This window comes from Oncorhynchus keta, chromosome 24 (assembly GCF_023373465.1).
Source record: "Oncorhynchus keta strain PuntledgeMale-10-30-2019 chromosome 24, Oket_V2, whole genome shotgun sequence".
NCBI lineage: Eukaryota > Metazoa > Chordata > Actinopteri > Salmoniformes > Salmonidae > Oncorhynchus > Oncorhynchus keta.
In genome coordinates, this window is record NC_068444.1 from 4,018,112 (window position 1) to 4,037,494 (window position 19,383).

Here is a 19,383-nt window from a genome sequence, read left to right on the forward strand (position 1 = left end):
CATGACTTTCCTCCATCCTACTGTTGTATTGGCTCAAGGACCAGGTTACCATGACGTTCCTCCATCCATCTGTTCTATTGGCTCAAGGACCAGGTTACCATGACGTTCCTCCATCCGTCTGTTCTATTGGCTCAAGGACCAGGTTACCATGACGTTCCTCCATCCTACTGTTTTATTGGCTCAAGGACCAGGTTACCATGACGTTCCTCCATTCGTCTGTTCTATTGGCTCAAGGACCAGGTTACCATGACGTTCCTCCATCCGTCTGTTCTATTGGCTCAAGGACCAGGTTACCATGACGTTCCTCCATCCTACTGTTGTATTGGCTCAAGGACCAGGTTACCATGACGTAACTCCATCCTACTGTTGTATTGGCTCAAGGACCAGGTTACCATGACGTTCCTCCATCCGTCTGTTCTATTGGCTCAAGGACCAGGTTACCATGACGTTCCTCCATCCGTCTGTTCTATTGGCTCAAGGACCAGGTTACCATGACGTTCCTCCATCCTACTGTTGTTTTGGCTCAAGGACCAGGTTACCATGACGTTCCTCCATCCGTCTGTTCTATTGGCTCAAGGACCAGGTTACCATGACGTTCCTCCATCCGTCTGTTCTATTGGCTCAAGGACCAGGTTACCATGACGTTCCTCCATCCGTCTGTTCTATTGGCTCAAGGACCAGGTTACCATGACGTTCCTCCATCCTACTGTTGTTTTGGCTCAAGGACCAGGTTACCATGACGTTCCTCCATCCTACTGTTGTTTGGCTCAAGGACCAGGTTACCATGACGTTCCTCCATCCGTCTGTTCTATTGGCTCAAGGACCAGGTTACCATGACATTCCTCCATCCGTCTGTTCTATTGGCTCAAGGACCAGGTTACCATGACGTTCCTCCATCCGTCTGTTCTATTGGCTCAAGGACCAGGTTACCATGACGTTCCTCCATCCGTCTGTTGTATTGGCTCAAGGACCAGGTTACCATGACTTTCCTCCATCCTACTGTTCTATTGGCTCAAGGACCAGGTTACCATGACGTTCCTCCATCCGTCTGTTCTATTGGCTCAAGGACCAGGTTACCATGACGTTCCTACATCCTACTGTTGTATTGGCTCAAGGACCAGGTTACCATGACGTTCCTCCATCCGTCTGTTCTATTGGCTCAAGGACCAGGTTACCATGACTTTCCTCCATCCTACTGTTGTATTGGCTCAAGGACCAGGTTACCATGACGTTCCTCCATCCGTCTGTTCTATTGGCTCAAGGACCAGGTTACCATGACGTTCCTCCATCCGTCTGTTCTATTGGCTCAAGGACCAGGTTACCATGACTTTCCTCCATCCTACTGTTGTATTGGCTCAAGGACCAGGTTACCATGACGTTCCTCCATCCGTCTGTTCTATTGGCTCAAGGACCAGGTTACCATGACGTTCCTCCATCCGTCTGTTCTATTGGCTCAAGGACCAGGTTACCATGACGTTCCTCCATCCGTCTGTTCTATTGGCTCAAGGACCAGGTTACCATGACATTCCTCCATCCTACTGTTGTATTGGCTCAAGGACCAGGTTACCATGACATTCCTCCATCCTACTGTTCTATTGGCTCAAGGACCAGGTTACCATGACCTTCCTCCATCCGTCTGTTCTATTGGCTCAAGTACCAGGTTACCATGACGTTCCTCCATCCTACTGTTGTATTGGCTCAAGGACCAGGTTACCATGACGTTCCTCCATCCGTCTGTTCTATTGGCTCAAGGACCAGGTTACCATGACGTTCCTCCATCCTACTGTTGTATTGGCTCAAGGACCAGGTTACCATGACGTTCCTCCATCCTACTGTTGTATTGGCTCAAGGACCAGGTTACCATGACGTTCCTCCATCCTACTGTTGTTTTGGTTCAAGGACCAGGTTACCATGACGTTCCTCCATCCGTCTGTTCTATTGGCTCAAGGACCAGGTTACCATGACGTTCCTCCATCCGTCTGTTCTATTGGCTCAAGGACCAGGTTACCATGACGTTCCTCCATCCGTCTGTTCTATTGGCTCAAGGACCAGGTTACCATGACGTTCCTACATCCGTCTGTTGTATTGGCTCAAGGACCAGGTTACCATGACTTTCCTCCATCCTACTGTTCTATTGGCTCAAGGACCAGGTTACCATGACGTTCCTCCATCCGTCTGTTCTATTGGCTCAAGGACCAGGTTACCATGACGTTCCTACATCCGTCTGTTGTATTGGCTCAAGGACCAGGTTACCATGACTTTCCTCCATCCTACTGTTGTATTGGCTCAAGGACCAGGTTACCATGACGTTCCTCCATCCGTCTGTTCTATTGGCTCAAGGACCAGGTTACCATGACTTTCCTCCATCCTACTGTTGTATTGGCTCAAGGACCAGGTTACCATGACGTTCCTCCATCCGTCTGTTCTATTGGCTCAAGGACCAGGTTACCATGACGTTCCTCCATCCGTCTGTTCTATTGGCTCAAGGACCAGGTTACCATGACGTTCCTCCATCCTACTGTTGTATTGGCTCAAGGACCAGGTTACCATGACGTTCCTCCATTCGTCTGTTCTATTGGCTCAAGGACCAGGTTACCATGACGTTCCTCCATTCGTCTGTTCTATTGGCTCAAGGACCAGGTTACCATGACGTTCCTCCATCCTACTGTTGTATTGGCTCAAGGACCAGGTTACCATGACGTAACTCCATCCTACTGTTGTTTTGGCTCAAGGACCAGGTTACCATGACGTTCCTCCATCCGTCTGTTCTATTGGCTCAAGGACCAGGTTACCATGACGTTCCTCCATCCGTCTGTTCTATTGGCTCAAGGACCAGGTTACCATGATGTTCCTCCATCCGTCTGTTCTATTGGCTCAAGGACCAGGTTACCATGACGTTCCTACATCCGTCTGTTGTATTGGCTCAAGGACCAGGTTACCATGACTTTCCTCCATCCTACTGTTCTATTGGCTCAAGGACCAGGTTACCATGACGTTCCTCCATCCGTCTGTTCTATTGGCTCAAGGACCAGGTTACCATGACGTTCCTACATCCTACTGTTGTATTGGCTCAAGGACCAGGTTACCATGACGTTCCTCCATCCGTCTGTTCTATTGGCTCAAGGACCAGGTTACCATGACTTTCCTCCATCCTACTGTTGTATTGGCTCAAGGACCAGGTTACCATGACGTTCCTCCATCCGTCTGTTCTATTGGCTCAAGGACCAGGTTACCATGACGTTCCTCCATCCGTCTGTTCTATTGGCTCAAGGACCAGGTTACCATGACTTTCCTCCATCCTACTGTTGTATTGGCTCAAGGACCAGGTTACCATGACGTTCCTCCATCCGTCTGTTCTATTGGCTCAAGGACCAGGTTACCATGACGTTCCTCCATCCGTCTGTTCTATTGGCTCAAGGACCAGGTTACCATGACGTTCCTCCATCCGTCTGTTCTATTGGCTCAAGGACCAGGTTACCATGACATTCCTCCATCCTACTGTTGTATTGGCTCAAGGACCAGGTTACCATGACATTCCTCCATCCTCTGTTCTATTGGCTCAAGGACCAGGTTACCATGACCTTCCTCCATCCGTCTGTTCTATTGGCTCAAGGACCAGGTTACCATGACGTTCCTCCATCCTACTGTTGTATTGGCTCAAGGACCAGGTTACCATGACGTTCCTCCATCCGTCTGTTCTATTGGCTCAAGGACCAGGTTACCATGACGTTCCTCCATCCTACTGTTGTATTGGCTCAAGGACCAGGTTACCATGACGTTCCTCCATCCTACTGTTGTATTGGCTCAAGGACCAGGTTACCATGATGTTCCTCCATCCTACTGTTGTTTTGGCTCAAGGACCAGGTTACCATGACGTTCCTCCATCCGTCTGTTCTATTGGCTCAAGGACCAGGTTACCATGACGTTCCTCCATCCGTCTGTTCTATTGGCTCAAGGACCAGGTTACCATGACGTTCCTCCATCCGTCTGTTCTATTGGCTCAAGGACCAGGTTACCATGGACGTTCCTACATCCGTCTGTTGTATTGGCTCAGGACCAGGTTACCATGACTTTCCTCCATCCTACTGTTCTATTGGCTCAAGGACCAGGTTACCATGACGTTCCTCCATCCGTCTGTTCTATTGGCTCAAGGACCAGGTTACCATGACGTTCCTACATCCGTCTGTTGTATTGGCTCAAGGACCAGGTTACCATGACTTTCCTCCATCCTACTGTTGTATTGGCTCAAGGACCAGGTTACCATGACGTTCCTCCATCCGTCTGTTCTATTGGCTCAAGGACCAGGTTACCATGACTTTCCTCCATCCTACTGTTGTATTGGCTCAAGGACCAGGTTACCATGACGTTCCTCCATCCGTCTGTTCTATTGGCTCAAGGACCAGGTTACCATGACGTTCCTCCATCCGTCTGTTCTATTGGCTCAAGGACCAGGTTACCATGACATTCCTCCATCCTACTGTTGTATTGGCTCAAGGACCAGGTTACCATGACGTTCCTCCATTCGTCTGTTCTATTGGCTCAAGGACCAGGTTACCATGACGTTCCTCCATCCGTCTGTTCTATTGGCTCAAGGACCAGGTTACCATGACGTTCCTCCATCCTACTGTTGTATTGGCTCAAGGACCAGGTTACCATGACGTAACTCCATCCTACTGTTGTATTGGCTCAAGGACCAGGTTACCATGACGTTCCTCCATCCGTCTGTTCTATTGGCTCAAGGACCAGGTTACCATGACGTTCCTCCATCCGTCTGTTCTATTGGCTCAAGGACCAGGTTACCATGACGTTCCTCCATCCTACTGTTGTATTGGCTCAAGGACCAGGTTACCATGACGTTCCTCCATCCTACTGTTGTTTTGGCTCAAGGACCAGGTTACCATGACGTTCCTCCATCCGTCTGTTCTATTGGCCCAAGGACCAGGTTACCATGACGTTCCTCCATCCGTCTGTTCTATTGGCTCAAGGACCAGGTTACCATGACGTTCCTCCATCCGTCTGTTCTATTGGCTCAAGGACCAGGTTACCATGACGTTCCTACATCCGTCTGTTGTATTGGCTCAAGGACCAGGTTACCATGACTTTCCTCCATCCTACTGTTCTATTGGCTCAAGGACCAGGTTACCATGACGTTCCTCCATCCGTCTGTTCTATTGGCTCAAGGACCAGGTTACCATGACGTTCCTACATCCGTCTGTTGTATTGGCTCAAGGACCAGGTTACCATGACTTTCCTCCATCCTACTGTTGTATTGGCTCAAGGACCAGGTTACCATGACGTTCCTCCATACATCTGTTCTATTGGCTCAAGGACCAGGTTACCATGACGTTCCTCCATCCGTCTGTTCTATTGGCTCAAGGACCAGGTTACCATGACATTCCTCCATCCTACTGTTGTATTGGCTCAAGGACCAGGTTACCATGACGTTCCTCCATTCGTCTGTTCTATTGGCTCAAGGACCAGGTTACCATGACGTTCCTCCATTCGTCTGTTCTATTGGCTCAAGGACCAGGTTACCATGACGTTCCTCCATCCTACTGTTGTATTGGCTCAAGGACCAGGTTACCATGACGTAACTCCATCCTACTGTTGTATTGGCTCAAGGACCAGGTTACCATGACGTTCCTCCATCCGTCTGTTCTATTGGCTCAAGGACCAGGTTACCATGACGTTCCTCCATCCGTCTGTTCTATTGGCTCAAGGACCAGGTTACCATGACGTTCCTCCATCCGTCTGTTCTATTGGCTCAAGGACCAGGTTACCATGATGTTCCTCCATCCGTCTGTTCTATTGGCTCAAGGACCAGGTTACCATGACGTTCCTCCATCCTACTGTTGTTTTGGCTCAAGGACCAGGTTACAATGACGTTCCTCCATCCGTCTGTTCTATTGGCTCAAGGACCAGGTTCCCATGACGTTCCTCCATCCGTCTGTTCTATTGGCTCAAGGACCAGGTTACCATGACGTTCCTCCATCCGTCTGTTCTATTGGCTCAAGGACCAGGTTACCATGATGTTCCTCCATCCGTCTGTTCTATTGGCTCAAGGACCAGGTTACCATGACGTTCCTCCATCCTACTGTTGTTTTGGCTCAAGGACCAGGTTACAATGACGTTCCTCCATCCGTCTGTTCTATTGGCTCAAGGACCAGGTTCCCATGACGTTCCTCCATCCGTCTGTTCTATTGGCTCAAGGACCAGGTTACCATTACGTTCCTCCATCTGTCTGTTCTATTGGCTCAAGGACCAGGTTACCATGACATTCCTCCATCCTACTGTTGTATTGGCTCAAGGACCAGGTTACCATGACGTTCCTCCATTCGTCTGTTCTATTGGCTCAAGGACCAGGTTACCATTACGTTCCTCCATCTGTCTGTTCTATTGGCTCAAGGACCAGGTTACCATGACATTCCTCCATCCTACTGTTGTATTGGCTCAAGGACCAGGTTACCATGACGTTCCTCCATCCTACTGTTGTATTGGCTCAAGGACCAGGTTACCATGACGTTCCTCCATCCTACTGTTGTATTGGCTCAAGGACCAGGTTACCATGACGTTCCTCCATCCGTCTGTTCTATTGGCTCAAAGACCAGGTTACCATGACGTTCCTCCATCCGTCTGTTCTATTGGCTCAAGGACCAGGTTACCATGACGTTCCTCCATCCGTCTGTTCTATTGGCTCAAGGACCAGGTTACCATGACGTTCCTCCATCCTACTGTTGTATTGGCTCAAGGACCAGGTTACCATGACGTTCCTCCATCCGTCTGTTCTATTGGCTCAAGGACCAGGTTACCATGACGTTCCTCCATCCTACTGTTGTTTTGGTTCAAGGACCAGGTTACCATGACGTTCCTCCATCCGTCTGTTCTATTGGCTCAAGGACCAGGTTACCATGACGTTCCTCCATCCGTCTGTTCTATTGGCTCAAGGACCAGGTTACCATGACGTTCCTCCATCCTACTGTTGTTTTGGCTCAAGGACCAGGTTACCATGACGTTCCTCCATCCGTCTGTTCTATTGGCTCAAGGACCAGGTTACCATGATGTTCCTCCATCCTACTGTTGTTTTGGCTCAAGGACCAGGTTACCATGACGTTCCTCCGTTCATCTGTTCTATTGGCTCAAGGACCAGGTTACCATGACGTTCCTCCATCCGTCTGTTCTATTGGCTCAAGGACCAGGTTACCATGACGTTCCTCCATCCTACTGTTGTATTCACTCTCTTGTGAAGCCCTTAAACCCTATAAATAGTGGCCAGGTCTCCCTTGTTTTATGTAAACCCTATAAATAGTGGCCAGGTCTACTTATGAAGCCCTTTGTAAACCCTATAGATAGTGGCCAGGTCTACTTATGAAGCCCTTTGTAAACCATATAGATAGTGGCCAGGTCTATATAGAAGCCCTTTGTAAACCCTATAAATAGTGGCCAGGTCTCCTTAATGAAGCCCTGTTTGTAAACCCTATAAATAGTGGCCAGGTCTACTTATGAAGCCCTTTGTAAACCCTATAGATAATGGCCAGGTCTCCCTGTGAAGCCCTTTTTAAACCCTATAGATAATGGCCAGGTCTCCTTATGTTTTGTAAACCCTATAAATAGTGGCCAGGTCTCCCATGAAGCCCTTTGTAAACCCTATAGATAGTGGCCAGGTCTACTTATGAAGCCCTTTTGTAAACCCTATAGATAATGGCCAGGTCTCCCTTATGAAGCCCTTTGTAAACCCTATAGATAGTGGCCAGGTCTCCTTATGAAGCCCTTTGTAAACCCTATAGATAGTGGCCAGGTCTACTTATGAAAGAGGTCTTCACACCTCAATGGGACCTGGATAAATAAAAGGTTGAATACATTGTGTTGTAAATATCTTAATGTAAAGTGTGTTACCTGTGTTTCTCTGTGTTTCTCTGTGTTTCTCTGTGTTTTAAACAGCTTAATGTTACCTGTGTTTCTCTGTGTTTTAAACAGCTTAATGTTACCTGTGTTTCTCTGTGTTTTAAACAGCTTAATGTTACCTGTGTTTCTCTGTGTTTTAAACAGCTTAATGTTACCTGTGTTTCTCTGTGTTTTAAACAGCTTAATGTTACCTGTGTTTCTCTGTGTTTTAAAAAGCTTAATGTTACCTGTGTTTCTCTGTGTTTCAAACAGCTTAATGTTACCTGTGTTTCTCTGTGTTTTAAACAGCTTAATGTTACCTGTGTTTCTCTGTGTTTTAAACAGCTTAATGTTACCTGTGTTTCTCTGTGTTTCTCTGTGTTTCAAACAGCTTAATGTTACCTGTGTTTCTCTGTGTTTCTCTGTGTTTTAAACAGCTTAATGTTACCTGTGTTTCTCTGTGTTTTAAACAGCTTAATGTTACCTGTGTTTCAAACAGCTTAATGTTACCTGTGTTTCTCTGTGTTTTAAACAGCTTAATGTTACCTGTGTTTCTCTGTGTTTCTCTGTGTTTCAAACAGCTTAATGTTACCTGTGTTTCCTGTGTTTCTCTGTGTTTCAAACAGCTTAATGTTACCTGTGTTTCTCTGTGTTTTAAACAGCTTAATGTTACCTGTGTTTCTCTGTGTTTTAAACAGCTTAATGTTACCTGTGTTTCTCTGTGTTTCTCTGTGTTTCAAACAGCTTAATGTTACCTGTGTTTCTCTGTGTTTCTCTGTGTTTTAAAAGCTTAATGTTACCTGTGTTTCTCTGTGTTTCAAACAGCTTAATGTTACCTGTGTTTCTCTGTGTTTTAAACAGCTTAATGTTACCTGTGTTTCTCTGTGTTTTAAACAGCTTAATGTTACCTGTGTTTCTCTGTGTTTCTGTGTGTTTCAAACAGCTTAATGTTACCTGTGTTTCTCTGTGTTTCTCTGTGTTTTAAACAGCTTAATGTTACCTGTGTTTCTCTGTGTTTTAAACAGCTTAATGTTACCTGTGTTTCAAACAGCTTAATGTTACCTGTGTTTCTCTGTGTTTTAAACAGCTTAATGTTACCTGTGTTTCTCTGTGTTTCTCTGTGTTTCAAACAGCTTAATGTGACCTGTGTTTCTCTGTGTTTTAAACAGCTTAATGTTACCTGTGTTTCTCTGTGTTTTAAACAGCTTAATGTGACCTGTGTTTCTCTGTGTTTTAAACAGCTTAATGTTACCTGTGTTTCTCTGTGTTTTAAACAGCTTTTACCTGTGTTTCTCTGTGTTTTAAACAGCTTAATGTTACCTGTGTTTCTCTGTGTTTTAAAAAGCTTAATGTTACCTGTGTTTCTCTGTGTTTTAAACAGCTTAATGTGACCTGTGTTTCTCTGTGTTTTAAACAGCTTAATGTTACCTGTGTTTCTCTGTGTTTCTCTGTGTTTCAACAGCTTAATGTTACCTGTGTTTCTCTGTGTTTCTCTGTGTTTCAAACAGCTTAATGTTACCTGTGTTTCTCTGTGTTTCTCTGTGTTTTAAACAGCTTAATGTTACCTGTGTTTCTCTGTGTTTTAAACAGCTTAATGTTACCTGTGTTTCAAACAGCTTAATGTTACCTGTGTTTCTCTGTGTTTTAAACAGCTTAATGTTACCTGTGTTTCTCTGTGTTTCTCTGTGTTTCAAACAGCTTAATGTGACCTGTGTTTCTCTGTGTTTTAAACAGCTTAATGTTACCTGTGTTTCTCTGTGTTTTAAACAGCTTAATGTTACCTGTGTTTCTCTGTGTTTCTCTGTGTTTCAAACAGCTTAATGTTACCTGTGTTTCTCTGTGTTTCTCTGTGTTTTAAAAGCTTAATGTTACCTGTGTTTCTCTGTGTTTCAAACAGCTTAATGTTACCTGTGTTTCTCTGTGTTTTAAACAGCTTAATGTTACCTGTGTTTCTCTGTTTTAAACAGCTTAATGTTACCTGTGTTTCTCTGTGTTTCTCTGTGTTTCAAACAGCTTAATGTTACCTGTGTTTCTCCGTGTTTCTCTGTGTTTTAAACAGCTTAATGTTACCTGTGTTTCTCTGTGTTTTAAACAGCTTAATGTTACCTGTGTTTCAAACAGTTTAATGTTACCTGTGTTTCTCTGTGTTTTAAACAGCTTAATGTTACCTGTGTTTCTCTGTGTTTCTCTGTGTTTCAAACAGCTTAATGTGACCTGTGTTTCTCTGTGTTTTAAACAGCTTAATGTTACCTGTGTTTCTCTATGTTTTAAACAGCTTAATGTGACCTGTGTTTCTCTGTGTTTTAAACAGCTTAATTACTTACCTGTGTTTCTCTGTGTTTTAAACAGCTTAATGTTACCTGTGTTTCTCTGTGTTTTAAACAGCTTAATGTTACCTGTGTTTCTCTGTGTTTTAAAAAGCTTAATGTTACCTGTGTTTCTCTGTGTTTTAAACAGCTTAATGTTACCTGTGTTTCTCTGTGTTTTAAACAGCTTAATGTTACCTGTGTTTCTCTGTGTTTCTCTGTGTTTCAAACAGCTTAATGTTACCTGTGTTTCTCTGTGTTTCTCTGTGTTTTAAAAAGCTTAATGTTACCTGTGTTTCTCTGTGTTTCAAACAGCTTAATGTTACCTGTGTTTCTCTGTGTTTTAAACAGCTTAATGTTACCTGTGTTTCTCTGTGTTTTAAACAGCTTAATGTTACCTGTGTTTCTCTGTGTTTCTCTGTGTTTCAAACAGCTTAATGTTACCTGTGTTTCTCTGTGTTTCTCTGTGTTTTAAACAGCTTAATGTTACCTGTGTTTCTCTGTGTTTTAAACAGCTTAATGTTACCTGTGTTTCAAACAGCTTAATGTTACCTGTGTTTCTCTGTGTTTTAAATAGCTTAATGTTACCTGTGTTTCTCTGTGTTTCTCTGTGTTTCAAACAGCTTAATGTGACCTGTGTTTCTCTGTGTTTTAAACAGCTTAATGTTACCTGTGTTTCTCTGTGTTTTAAACAGCTTAATGTGACCTGTTTTCTCTGTGTTTTAAACAGCTTAATGTTACCTGTGTTTCTCTGTGTTTTAAACAGCTTAATGTTACCTGTGTTTCTCTGTGTTTTAAACAGCTTAATGTTACCTGTGTTTCTCTGTGTTTTAAAAAGCTTAATGTTACCTGTGTTTCTCTGTGTTTTAAACAGCTTAATGTGACCTGTGTTTCTCTGTGTTTTAAACAGCTTAATGTTACCTGTGTTTCTCTGTGTTTCTCTGTGTTTCAAACAGCTTAATGTTACCTGTGTTTCTCTGTGTTTCTCTGTGTTTCAAACAGCTTAATGTTACCTGTGTTTCTCTGTGTTTCTCTGTGTTTTAAACAGCTTAATGTTACCTGTGTTTCTCTGTGTTTTAAACAGCTTAATGTTACCTGTGTTTCAAACAGCTTAATGTTACCTGTGTTTCTCTGTGTTTTAAACAGCTTAATGTTACCTGTGTTTCTCTGTGTTTCTCTGTGTTTCAAACAGCTTAATGTGACCTGTGTTTCTCTGTGTTTTAAACAGAATGTTACCTGTGTTTCTCTGTGTTTTAAACAGCTTAATGTTACCTGTGTTTCTCTGTGTTTCTCTGTGTTTCAAACAGCTTAATGTTACCTGTGTTTCTCTGTGTTTCTCTGTGTTTTAAAAAGCTTAATGTTACCTGTGTTTCTCTGTGTTTCAAACAGCTTAATGTTACCTGTGTTTCTCTGTGTTTTAAACAGCTTAATGTTACCTGTGTTTCTCTGTTTTAAACAGCTTAATGTTACCTGTGTTTCTCTGTGTTTCTCTGTGTTTCAAACAGCTATAATGTTACCTGTGTTTCTCCGTGTTTCTCTGTGTTTTAAACAGCTTAATGTTACCTGTATTTCTGTGTGTTTTAAACAGCTTAATGTTACCTGTGTTTCAAACAGTTTAATGTTACCTGTGTTTCTCTGTGTTTTAAACAGCTTAATGTTACCTGTGTTTCTCTGTGTTTCTCTGTGTTTCAAACAGCTTAATGTGACCTGTGTTTCTCTGTGTTTTAAACAGCTTAATGTTACCTGTGTTTCTCTATGTTTTAAACAGCTTAATGTGACCTGTGTTTCTCTGTGTTTTAAACAGCTTAATGTTACCTGTGTTTCTCTGTGTTTTAAACATTAATGTTACCTGTGTTTCTCTGTGTTTTAAACAGCTTAATGTTACCTGTGTTTCTCTGTGTTTTAAAAAGCTTAATGTTACCTGTGTTTCTCTGTGTTTTAAACAGCTTAATGTGACCTGTGTTTCTCTGTGTTTTAAACAGCTTAATGTTACCTGTGTTTGCTGTGTTTCTCTGTGTTTCAAACAGCTTAATGTTACCTGTGTTTCTCTGTGTTTCTCTGTGTTTCAAACAGCTTAATGTTACCTGTGTTTCTCTGTGTTTCTCTGTGTTTTAAACAGCTTAATGTTACCTGTGTTTCTCTGTGTTTTAAACAGCTTAATGTTACCTGTGTTTCCTGAAACAGCTTATAGGATACCTGTGTTTCTCTGTGTTTTAAACAGCTTAATGTTACCTGTGTTTCCTGAATGTACTCTAGTTATAATGGACCTGTGTTACTCTGTGTTTTAAACAGCTTAATTTACCTGTGTTTCTCTGTGTTTTAAACAGCTTATGTGACCTGTGTTTCTCTGTGTTTTAAACAGCTTAATTTACCTGTCTCTGAATGTTTTAAACAGCTTAATGTTACCTGTGTTTCTCTGTGTTTTAAACAGCTTAATGTTACCTGTGTTTCTCTGTGTTTTAAAAAGCTTAATGTTACCTGTGTTTCTCTGTGTTTTAAAAAGCTTAATGTTACCTGTGTTTCTCTGTGTTTTAAACAGCTTAATGTTACCTGTGTTTCTCTGTGTTTTAAACAGCTTAATGTTACCTGTGTTTCTCTGTGTTTCAAACAGCTTAATGTTACCTGTGTTTCTCTGTGTTTTAAAAAGCTTAATGTTACCTGTGTTTCTCTGTGTTTCAAACAGCTTAATGTTGTGTTTCTCTGTGTTTTAAACAGCTTAATGTGACCTGTGTTTCTCTGTGTTTTAAACAGCTTAATGTTACCTGTGTTTCTCTGTGTTTCTCTGTGCTTTAAACAGCTTAACGTGACCTGTGTTTCTCTCTGTTTTAAACAGCTTAATGTTACCTGTGTTTCTCTGTGTTTCAAACAGCTTAATGTTACCTGTGTTTCTCTGTGTTTTAAACAGCTTAATGTGACCTGTGTTTCTCTGTGTTTTAAACAGATTAATGTGACCTGTGTTTCTCTGTGTTTTAAACAGCTTAATGTTACCTGTGTTTCTCTGTGTTTCTCTGTGTTTCTCTGTGTTTTAAACAGCTTAATGTTACCTGTGTTTCTAGTGTTTTAAACAGGTTAATGTCACCTGTGTTTCTCTGTGTTTTAAACAGCTTAATGTTACCTGTGTTTCTCTGTGTTTTAAACAGATTAATGTGACCTGTGTTTCTCTGTGTAGAGACCTCTGGAGAAACCTGATGGGTTAGATGTTTCAGACCAGAGCAAGGAGCACCCACAGCACCTGTGTGAAAAATGCAAGGTCCTCGGCTACTACTGTCGTCGCGTGCAATAAAAACCTGTCGTAATCTGGTTCATGGAGTTGCCCTCTAGACACTGATCTTGGATCAGCTTAGCATTTTCTCCACCACTGGTTAAGGTCAGGTCTGGGGGAGGGGAAGCTGTACCTAGAGTAAACTTCACCCTGGAGCCAAGTTGACTTCCCTGGCCTTCCCTTCACTTAAACCTCCAGTGGTTTATGAAGAGGCAAAACTCATCTAAATGTGTTTATATATATATATTTAATCTCAGTAAAAATAGGCCTGATTCTCCTGTCGTACTCTGTTGTACTGTGAAACATTTACCTGTTTATGTTCCCTACATGTGTGTAAATTGGGGACAATTCCATTTCAACTAAGTCAATTCAGGAAGTAAGCTGAAGTTCCAATTTGAGTTTACTTCCTGAATTGAAATGAAATTGACCCAAACCCTGGTGTGTCGTGTGTGTTTTATGACGATATCCCTGGATTCCAAGGCGCGTTGTCGACAAGCGCGTAGCCTTAACTGTTCAGAGTCATTTAGGCTCGAGTCGACATCGTTTACCGTGAATAAGAACTCTTGAGAGGAGAGAGAAGGGGAGAAATGGCCTTTTTAAAAAGGGGCATTTTCAGCAGTGCGACACAGTAACACTGGCTGACAACCCACACTTGATTGGATCCCGGCCCAAGTGAAGTGAATTAGGTTGGTGTTGGGTCATAGTAATAATAACAATAATATATCATTATAAAATAATATCAACTCAGAGAGGGATTCTGAAGACGTTATTTCCTGTTTATGTATTAATTATCTAACATATTTAATTGAGTCATTTACTAGTTATGTTTTTACATTGTGAAATGTTATCAGCACGAGGATTAAATATCGTGTCACCTTTTCATAAATCTTCCGAGACTGCTGTGGATCAAACCTTGGAATCAGTAGCTTTTTGAAAGCAGGGACAATAGTTTACATTTAAATGTGATGCGGTATGCTTATTTTTATTTTTTTTATTTTACCTTTATTTAACCAGGCAAGTCAGTTAAGAACATATTCTTATTTTCAATGACGGCCTGGGAACAGTGGGTTAACTGCCTGTTCAGGGGCAGAAAGACAGATTTGTACCTTGTCAGCTCGGGGTTCGAACTGCAACCTTCCGGTTACTAGTCCAACGCTCTAACCACTAGGCTACGCTGACGCCCAATATACAGCACCAGTCAAGTGTTTGGACACACCTTCTCATTCAAGGGTTTTTCTTTATTATTTTTACTGTTTTCTACAGAATAATAGTGAAGACATCAACATCAGGTAGTAACCAAAAAAAAAAAAGTGTTAAACAAATACAATTATATATTTGTAGATTCTTCAAAGTAGCCACCCAAATAAGAATTTGTTCTTAACTGACTTGCCTAGTTAAACAAACAACAAATAACAATTATAATTTTGAATATCTTTGAAAAGCCATGAACTGTTCTGTGTATCTAGGAATGTGCTATTTGTATTAACAAACAAGTGCCTTATATATTATTATCTGTGAAAAAGGTGCTTATTGTGTGGGTATGTACGCTATCATTCCAAAGATGTTTCTGTTAAGGATATTGAAGACTAATGCTATCATGAATGAAAAATTGGCATTATATAGAGCAGAAATGATACCAGTATATAGAGCAGAAATGATACCAGTATATAGAGCAGAAATGATACCATTATATAGAGCAGAAATGATACCATTATATAGAGCAGAAATGATACCATTATATAGAGCAGAAATGATACCAGTATAAGAGCAGAAATGATACCATTATATAGAGGAGAAATGATACCATTATATAGAGCAGAAATGATACCATTATATAGAGCAGAAATGATACCATTATATAGAGCAGAAATGATACCAGTATATAGAGCAGAAATGATACCAGTATATAGAGAGAAATGATACCAGTATATAGAGCAGAAATGATACCAGTATATAGAGCAGAAATGATACCAGTATATAGAGCAGAAATGATACCATTATATAGAGCAGAAATGATACCATTATATAGAGCAGAAATGATACCAGTATATAGAGCAGAAATGATACCAGTATATAGAGCAGAAATGATACCATTATATAGAGCAGAAATGATACCATTATATAGAGCAGAAATGATACCATTATATAGAGCAGAAATGATACCAGTATATAGAGCAGAAATGATACCAGTATATAGAGCAGAAATGATACCATTATATAGAGCAGAAATGATACCAGTATATAGAGCAGAAATGATACCATTATATAGAGCAGAAATGATACCATTATATAGAGCAGAAATGATACCATTATATAGAGCAGAAATGATACCAGTATATAGAGCAGAAATGATACCAGTATATAGAGCAGAAATTATACCAGTATATAGAGCAGAAATGATACCATTATATAGAGCAGAAATGATACCAGTATATAGAGCAGAAATGATACCAGTATATAGAGCAGAAATGATACCATTATATAGAGCAGAAATGATACCAGTATATAGAGCAGAAATGATACCATTATATAGAGCAGAAATGATACCATTATATAGAGCAGAAATGATACCAGTATATAGAGCAGAAATGATACCAGTATATAGAGCAGAAATGATACCAGTATATAGAGCAGAAATTATACCATTATATAGAGCAGAAATGATACCATTATATAGAGCAGAAATGATACCATTATATAGAGCAGAAGTGATACCATTATATAGAGCAGAAATGATACCAGTATATAGAGCAGAAATGATACCAGTATATAGAGCAGAAATGATACCATTATATAGAGCAGAAATGATACCAGTATATAGAGCAGAAATGATACCAGTATATAGAGCAGAAGTGATACCATTATATAGAGCAGAAATTATACCATTATATAGAGCAGAAATTATACCATTATATAGAGCAGAAATGATACCATTATATAGAGCAGAAGTGATACCATTATATAGAGCAGAAATGATACCAGTATATAGAGCAGAAATGATACCAGTATATAGAGCAGAAATGATACCATTATATAGAGCAGAAATGATACCAGTATATAGAGCAGAAATGATACCAGTATATAGAGCAGAAGTGATACCATTATATAGAGCAGAAATTATACCATTATATAGAGCAGAAATTATACCATTATATAGAGCAGAAATGATACCAGTATATAGAGCAGAAGTGATACCAGTATATAGAGCAGAAATTATACCATTATATAGAGCAGAAATTATACCATTATATAGAGCAGAAATGATACCATTATATAGAGCAGAAGTGATACCATTATATAGAGCAGAAATGATACCAGTATATAGAGCAGAAATGATACCAGTATATAGAGCAGAAATGATACCATTATATAGAGCAGAAATGATACCAGTATATAGAGCAGAAATGATACCAGTATATAGAGCAGAAGTGATACCATTATATCGAGCAGAAATGATACCAGAACTAGATAGTAATTCACCACTGTGCTGTATGAAATAAATGCAAAAATGTAATGCTGCAATTGTTGACAACATAATTGACTTGTATTTAACTTTTTGTATAAAATAAAAATGTTGCCTCCTTCCTAGTAAAAAGGGATGCATCTACAGTTATAGGATATAGTGGCGTGGGCCTGGAGGCTGGGCCTTCAGTGGGTCCTACACACCGAATTAATCCACCTCTTATTACCATCATTATGATGCCATGGCTCTAGACACTATACATTTAGACAGAAACGCAGTATAAAACCAGGCGTTGTGTCACCTTGAAATTGACATTTTTATTCCTAGAATTGCAGGGGAAGAGTACAATAGCATTTCATTGTGCAGCTCCCGTTGCCCTGCGCGCTTGTTCGTTGAGCTGTAGATCCACTCCGGTGTCCCCAAAAGTGTTCAAAAGCATCATTGCTTGTAAGTGCCCAGCCGTGTCTCATTGCTGCCTTGGTTAGACAACTGGAGTTTGCAAAGCCAGTGTGTCTCCAAACACCAAATCTATCACTTGCAAATAATAGGCATTCCCAGCAGTACAGTTTGCAGTGCTCCTCGGAGCCTGTGAGCCACTGATCGCGCTCGTAGTTGGAACTTTGAAAGTGGCGAACGAACCCTTTTCCCGCTTGGTATCGTCGGCGTCGGGCGACCTCTCCTGACAACGTCTAACTTTTCTTGAAAAGTTTGTCTTGAGAATGGCGTTAATAATTATATCCTCGAACAAATCGATATCTTCTCCTCCTTCCGCCATTGTGGGTTAAAAAAAAAAACATCTTAGTAGTACGCAAATTAATTAGTTTATCAAATTCAGAGGTTTGCACAGACCTGTCCATATAGGACCTGCCTCTCGATATTGGTAATCCAATCAAAAGACGAGCACGCACTGTGCTAGCTGGCTCCTGTGTAACACTGGAACCAGCCAGCAGGCGTACAATAGCCAACTCTAAAGCTGATTGGTTGACACTAAATTTTCATTTCCATTCGCTTTAAGCTACAAGCGCCCACACTGTTGATTCTGAAGGCCTGAGGGCAGATTTTAGACCCCTGGCAACACATGATGGCTGAATATGATTGGATAAAAGATCTAACATAAAGACCAGCCCTCCAAATCTCAACCTGGGGCTGGAAGCAGTGCAATCAAGAGGAAAGCTATGAAATGAAGAGTATAACTCTTACTCTGGCGAATAATTTAATACATATTTGTGGGAAAATATCTATATTTTTAAATTATATTCTGATGATGTTTAGGCCAGCAGAGAGGGCCTTGCTGGCCCTGACGGACCACCACTGATAGGTTACATGTGTATGTATTACTTCCTGAATGTATCTAGTTATAGGATAGGTTACATGTGTATTACTTCCTGAATGTATCTAGTTATAGGATAGGTTACATGTGTATGCATTACTTCCTGAATGTACCTAGTACCTGTGTGAAGGGCGCTCTGATGGAACTGTGTGAAGGGCGCTCTGATGGAACTGTGTGAAGGGCGCTCTGATGGAACTGTGAAGGGCGCTCTGATGGAACTGTGAAGGGTGCTCTGATGGAACTGTGAAGGGTGCTCTGATGGAACTGTGAAGTGAAGGGCGCTCCGATGGAACTGTGTGAAGGGCGCTCCGATGGAACTGTGTGAAGGTCGCTCTGATGGAACTGTGTGAAGGGCGCTCTGATGGAACTGTGTGAAGGGCGCTCTGATGGAACTGTGGAAGGGCGCTCTGATGGAACTGTGAAGGGCGCTCTGATGGAACTGTGAAGGGCGCTCCGATGGAACTGTGAAGGGCGCTCCGATGGAACTGTGAAGGGCGCTCTGATGGAACTGTGTGAAGGGCGCTCTGATGGAACTGTGTGAAGGGCGCTCTGATGGAACTGTGTGAAGGGTGCTCTGATGGAACTGTGAAGGGTGCTCCGATGGAACTGTGAAGGGTGCTCCGATGGAACTGTGAAGGGTGCTCTGATGGAACTGTGAAGGATGCTCTGATGGAACTGTGTGAAGGGTGCTCTGATGGAACTGTGAAGGGTGCTCTGATGGAACTGTGAAGGGTGCTCTGATGGAACTGTGAAGGGTGCTCTGATGGAACTGTGAAGGGTGCTCTGATGGAACTGTGAAGGGTGCTCTGATGGAACTGTGAAGGGTGCTCTGATGGAACTGTGAAGGGTGCTTCAGCTCTTGCTGTGAAAAAGGTCTGTGAAACCCAACAATACGCACAATAGGCCTGATTCAGACTTAAGAAACATTTTCCTTTTCTACACTTTGAGTTACCCACTTCTCAGAAGTTTGTATTCAGACTGACTGTACACAGGTCCATATAAGACTTTGCAACTCTCTCTCTGCTCTCGGAGGACCTGAGCCCTAGGACCATGCCTCAGGACTACCTGGCATGATGACTCCTTGCTGTCCCCAGTCCACCTGGTCGTGCTGCTGCTCCTGTTAACTGTTCTGCCTGCGGCT

General features: G+C 41.9%; 1 protein-coding gene and 1 long non-coding RNA gene across 2 annotated transcripts in view; both read left to right on the plus strand.

The window, feature by feature from the left end:
- LOC127911314 (zinc finger CCHC domain-containing protein 24-like) overlaps nt 1-14,222 on the plus strand; it is a 66,665-nt gene extending 52,443 nt beyond the window's left edge. Inside the window, exon 4 of the mRNA XM_052477531.1 lies at nt 13,357-14,222. Coding sequence (XP_052333491.1) covers nt 13,357-13,470 — 114 coding nt within the window. The 3' untranslated portion in view covers nt 13,471-14,222. The remainder of the gene's footprint in view (nt 1-13,356) is intronic.
- Nucleotides 547-4,005, plus strand: LOC127911316 (uncharacterized). Its single transcript, XR_008077848.1, has 3 exons — nt 547-730; nt 2,788-2,836; nt 3,816-4,005. It is a non-coding gene; the product is annotated as an uncharacterized LOC127911316 (long non-coding RNA).
- Nucleotides 14,223-19,383: the final 5,161 nt, after the last annotated feature.